Below are 4,245 nucleotides of genomic sequence, written 5' to 3'. Positions count from 1 at the left end.
CTAACTTCCTAAATTTTCAAAAGTTTCGTCATAGTTTCCTTTGTAATTATGCCTATCAACCTGTCAGAGAGCCCCATAATCACATCTTACAAACATATACAGAATCCAATGATGTACCATAAATCATAATAATGCCAATTGTGTCCTCATCTAAACAACATATAATCAAAAGGAACACCTTTACATTAACTGAATAAGTGATACAAAATTCATAGGCGACAAGTTCATAAAAAGAAAGGACTGCACAGCTATTCAAACAAGAAAGGATACTTCTTCTTCATGTCTTCCTCAGCCTCCTAGGTGGCCTCTTCAACCTGATGGTTTTGTCATAACACTTTCATGGAGGTAATTTCTTTATTCCTCAACTTTCATACTTGTCTATCGAGAATGGCAACTGGAATCTCTTCATATGACCATTCTTCATTAACCTCAATGGTCTCAACCGGCACAACAACTGACGGATCTTTAACTACCTTCTTCAACATATACACATGGAATACCGGGTGGACTAATGATATTTCGGGTGGTAGCTCAAGCTTGTATGCGACCTGGCCAATTCTCCGAATGATGCCCGACATACCTCGGACTCAATTTCCCCTTTTTCCCAAACCGCATAATACCCTTCATGGGGGAATCCTTCAAGAATACCCAATCATCTTCTTTGAACTCTAAGTCTCTGCGATGAACATCCAAATAAGATTTTTGATGACTCTGAGCAGTTTTAAATTGCTCCTTTATGATCTTAACATTTTCCATAGCCTGATGTACAAGGTCTGGCCCTATCAATTCTGCTTTCCCAATCTTTAACCACCCAATGGGAGATCTACATCTCCTACCATATAATGCTTCAAATGGTGCCATTTGAAAACTAGCATGAAAGTTGTTGTTATAAGAAAACTCTATGAGTAGAAAATGATCATCCTAGCTACCCTTGAAGTCAAGAACACAAGCACGCAATATGTCCTCAAGCGTCTGAATAGTCTGCTCTGCTTGCCCATCGTTCTATGGATGGAAGGCTATAATAAAACTCAACTGAGTACCCAAACCTTGCTGAAATTTCTTCCAGACATTGGCTGTGAACTGAGCCCATCGATCAGAAATGATAGAAACCGGAGTACCATGTAGCCTGACTATTTCCTCGATATACATCTGGGCATACTGTTCCGCTGTGTCGGTAGATTTAACTGGAAATAAATGAGCTGATTTCGTGAGCCGATCCACAATCACCCAAATTGAGTCAAACTTGCGCGGAGTGCGAAGTAATCCTTCCACAGTGTCCATATTAATCATTTCCCACTTTCACATTGGAATTTCAATGTTTTGTGCCAACCCACTAGGCCGTTGATGTTCGGCCTTCACTTGCTGACAATTCGGACACCTTGCCACAAAGTCCTCCACATTCCTTTTCATGTCATTCCACCAATATACTCCCTTGAGGTCGTGATACATCTTCGTAGAACCTGGATGCACGGAATACCTAGAAGCGTGAGCCTCGATCATGATTCTTTCACGGAGACCATCTACATTCGGAACACATAGTCGCCCTTGGTACCTTAGTGTACCATCATCCATGCCAAGAGCAAAAACAGTAGTCTTATGTTTTTGAATCCCCTTCTTCAATTGAACCACAAATGGATTGTTGTATTGCTTTTCTTTGACTTCCACAACAAGCGATGATTCAACCCTATTTTGCACATTTTACCCCTCCTTTATTAGAGTCCGTAAGACGAACTACCAAACTAGCCAATCGATGGACTTACTTGGCCATTGGCCTTTGATATACCTCCAAGTGAGCCAAACTACCCATAGATTTCTGGCTAAGCGCATCCGCCACAACATTGGCTTTCCCCGGGTGATAACATATCGATGTCATAATCTTACAGCAACTCAAGCCATCTTCTTTGCCTCAAATTCAGCTCCTTTTGTATGAAAATATATTGAAGACTCTTGTGGTCCGTGAATACCTCCACATTGACTCCATACAAATAGTGACGCCAAATTTTCAATGCAAAAACCACCGCCGCAAGTTCTAAGTCATGTGTTGGAAAATTCACTCCATGATTTTTGAGTTGCCTAGAAGCATATGCAATAACCTTACCGTGATGTATTAATACACACCCAAGCCCAATTCTTGAAGAATCGCAATATACCACAAACCCTTTTGTACCCTATAGCAGGGTCAACACCGGCGCCGTAGTAAATCTCGATTTAAACTCCTGGAAGCTCCTTTCACATGCATCAGACCATTGGAACTTAACTGCTTTCTAAGTCAATTTAGTCAACGGAGAGGCAAGAGTAGAGAACCCCTCCACAAACTTCCTGTAATACCCTGCTAAGCCTAAGAAATGGCGAATGCGTTGTAGGCCCAGGTCAATTCTTTACTGCCGAAATCTTTTGAGGATCAACCTTGATTCCATTTCTAGAGACAACATGACCCAAGAATGTGAAAGATTCGAGCCAAAATTCACACTTTGAAAACTTTGCATACAATTGGTGTTGATGAAGAGTCTGCAACACCACCCTGAGCTGATCGACATGGTCCTCCCGACCTCGTGAATACACAAGAATATTGTCAATGAACACTATCACAAGGGAGTCGAGGAAAGGCTTGAAAACCCAATTCATAAGATCCATGAAAGCCGCTGGGGCATTTGTTAGCCCAAAAGACATCACCAGAAATTCAAAATGCCCATAGCGGGTCCTAAAAGTTGTTTTTCAGAATATCCTGCTCCCTGATCTTCAGTTCGTGATACCCTGATCGTAAATAAATTTTGGAGAAGTATCTAGCACCCTGTAACTGATCAAACAAATCATCTATTCTTGGTAGTGGGTATTTGTTTTTGATTGTGACTTTGTTGAGCTGCCGGTAGTCAATACACATCCGCAGTGATCTATCTTTCTTCCTCACAAAGAGAACCGGTGCGCCCCATGGTGACAAACTCAGTCTGGAAATACAGTAATCCCAAAATCAATCTCCCTGTCTGGTAGAATCTCAGGGAGCTCTTCAGGAAAGACCTCCGGAAATTCATTCACAACTGGCACATATTCGAGTGCAGGTGCCTCAGCATGTTGTCCGTAACCCGGACCAAATGATCGACACACCCCTTCTTAACCATTTTCGTGGCCTTAAGGTAAGAAATAAACCTACCTTTTGGCATCGTATTATCCCCGTTCCACTCAACAACTGGCTCATTAGGAAATTCAAACCTCACAGTTCTAGTTCGGCAGTCGAGCTTAGCAAAACATGAATAAAGCCAATCCATTCCCATAGTTATATCAAAATCAACCATCCCCAATTCAATGAGATCGTCAACGGTGTCCCAACTATGCACTATGACAACACAACCCCTATAAACCCGTGCGGCCACAATAGACTCGCCAACCGGAGTAGATACAGAGAACAACTCAGGAAGATGTTCTGGTTCTATCCTAAATTCCATAGCAACATAAGGGGCGACATAGGACAAGGTGGAACCAGGATCAATAAGAGCATATACATCACGAGTGTGGACAGTCAATATACCTATGACAATATCTGGAGAAGCCTCTACATTCTGGCGACCGCTCATAGCATTAAAATGGCTGGGTCCTTCTCAACTATGTGCACCACCAATAGCTACACCATGCCTCGCTGGTGCTGGAGTACCTCGAGCTAGAGGGGGTGCTGAAGATGTAGCAGCTGCAGAACCGGATGGCTGTGTTGTGCCCCTGCCCGCACCCTGGCGGGGTGAATGACACTCCCTCTGAATATGGATCCTCAATCCACACCCGTAACATATAGGTAAGTCCGTGTAGCATATCCCTAAGTGCATCTTCCCACACCTAGGGTATGGTGGTCTCCGCTGCTGTTGGAATCTCCCTCTTGATCGGCCTTGCTGGTAGGGTCCCATGCTACCCTGACTGGGCCTACAACGACTCCACTGCTACTGACTAGGCCCTGCTGGCGTTGCACTGGCTGAAGACTGAGCAACAGACTAGAATGGCCCTGATGACCCTCCCCTAAAGGTTGACCTCACCCCACAAAATGACTCCCCAAAGTTGCCCGTAGACTGGGCCTTGCTGGTACCCTCTCGCTCCATTCTGTTCTTCAACTTACGATTCTCTATAGCTTGAGCAAATGCTATTATCCTCCCATAGTTCATATCTAAATTTAAGGCAGCTGTAGCGGCCTCATTGATAACCAAGGGGCTAAGGCCCTGCACAAACTGGCGCACTCTAGCCTCCATAGTAGGCAACTTGAGAATG

General features: G+C 43.8%; 2 protein-coding genes across 2 annotated transcripts; both read right to left on the bottom strand.

The window, feature by feature from the left end:
* On the bottom strand, positions 1–861 carry LOC138895801 (uncharacterized). The gene is made up of 3 exons (XM_070180534.1): positions 649–861; positions 375–473; positions 1–60 (listed from the first exon to the last, which is right to left on the bottom strand). Exons 1-3 carry the CDS (start codon positions 859–861, stop codon positions 1–3), a joined length of 372 nt encoding a protein of 123 aa, XP_070036635.1.
* A 2,079-nt stretch (positions 862–2,940) lies between these two features.
* LOC138895800 (uncharacterized) lies at positions 2,941–3,569 on the bottom strand. Its single transcript, XM_070180533.1, has 2 exons — positions 3,149–3,569; positions 2,941–3,035 (listed from the first exon to the last, which is right to left on the bottom strand). Exons 1-2 carry the CDS (start codon positions 3,567–3,569, stop codon positions 2,941–2,943), a joined length of 516 nt encoding a protein of 171 aa, XP_070036634.1.
* Between the last annotated feature and the right edge of the window lie 676 nt (positions 3,570–4,245).

Source organism: Nicotiana tomentosiformis, chromosome 7, assembly GCF_000390325.3.
Source record: "Nicotiana tomentosiformis chromosome 7, ASM39032v3, whole genome shotgun sequence".
NCBI lineage: Eukaryota > Viridiplantae > Streptophyta > Magnoliopsida > Solanales > Solanaceae > Nicotiana > Nicotiana tomentosiformis.
Note: the sequence above shows the minus strand (reverse complement) of the source record. Positions and strands in the feature narration are given on the sequence as shown.

Bases quoted from the DNA above. Each gene is read 5' to 3' on its own strand.
- LOC138895801 (XM_070180534.1), bottom strand. From the start codon at position 861: ATGGCACCATTTGAAGCATTATATGGTAGGAGATGTAGATCTCCCATT. The intron at 474-648 runs GTATTCTTGAAG...ATGTTGAAGAAG, and splicing joins AGTTCAAAGAAGATGATTGG to GTAGTTAAAGATCCGTCAGT. The intron at 61-374 runs GTATGAAAGTTG...GCTCTCTGACAG, and splicing joins TTGCCATTCTCGATAGACAA to GTTGATAGGCATAATTACAA.
- LOC138895800 (XM_070180533.1), bottom strand. From the start codon at position 3,569: ATGAGCGGTCGCCAGAATGTAGAGGCTTCTCCAGATATTGTCATAGGT. The intron at 3,036-3,148 runs GTAGGTTTATTT...AATATGTGCCAG, and splicing joins GGATAATACGATGCCAAAAG to TTGTGAATGAATTTCCGGAG.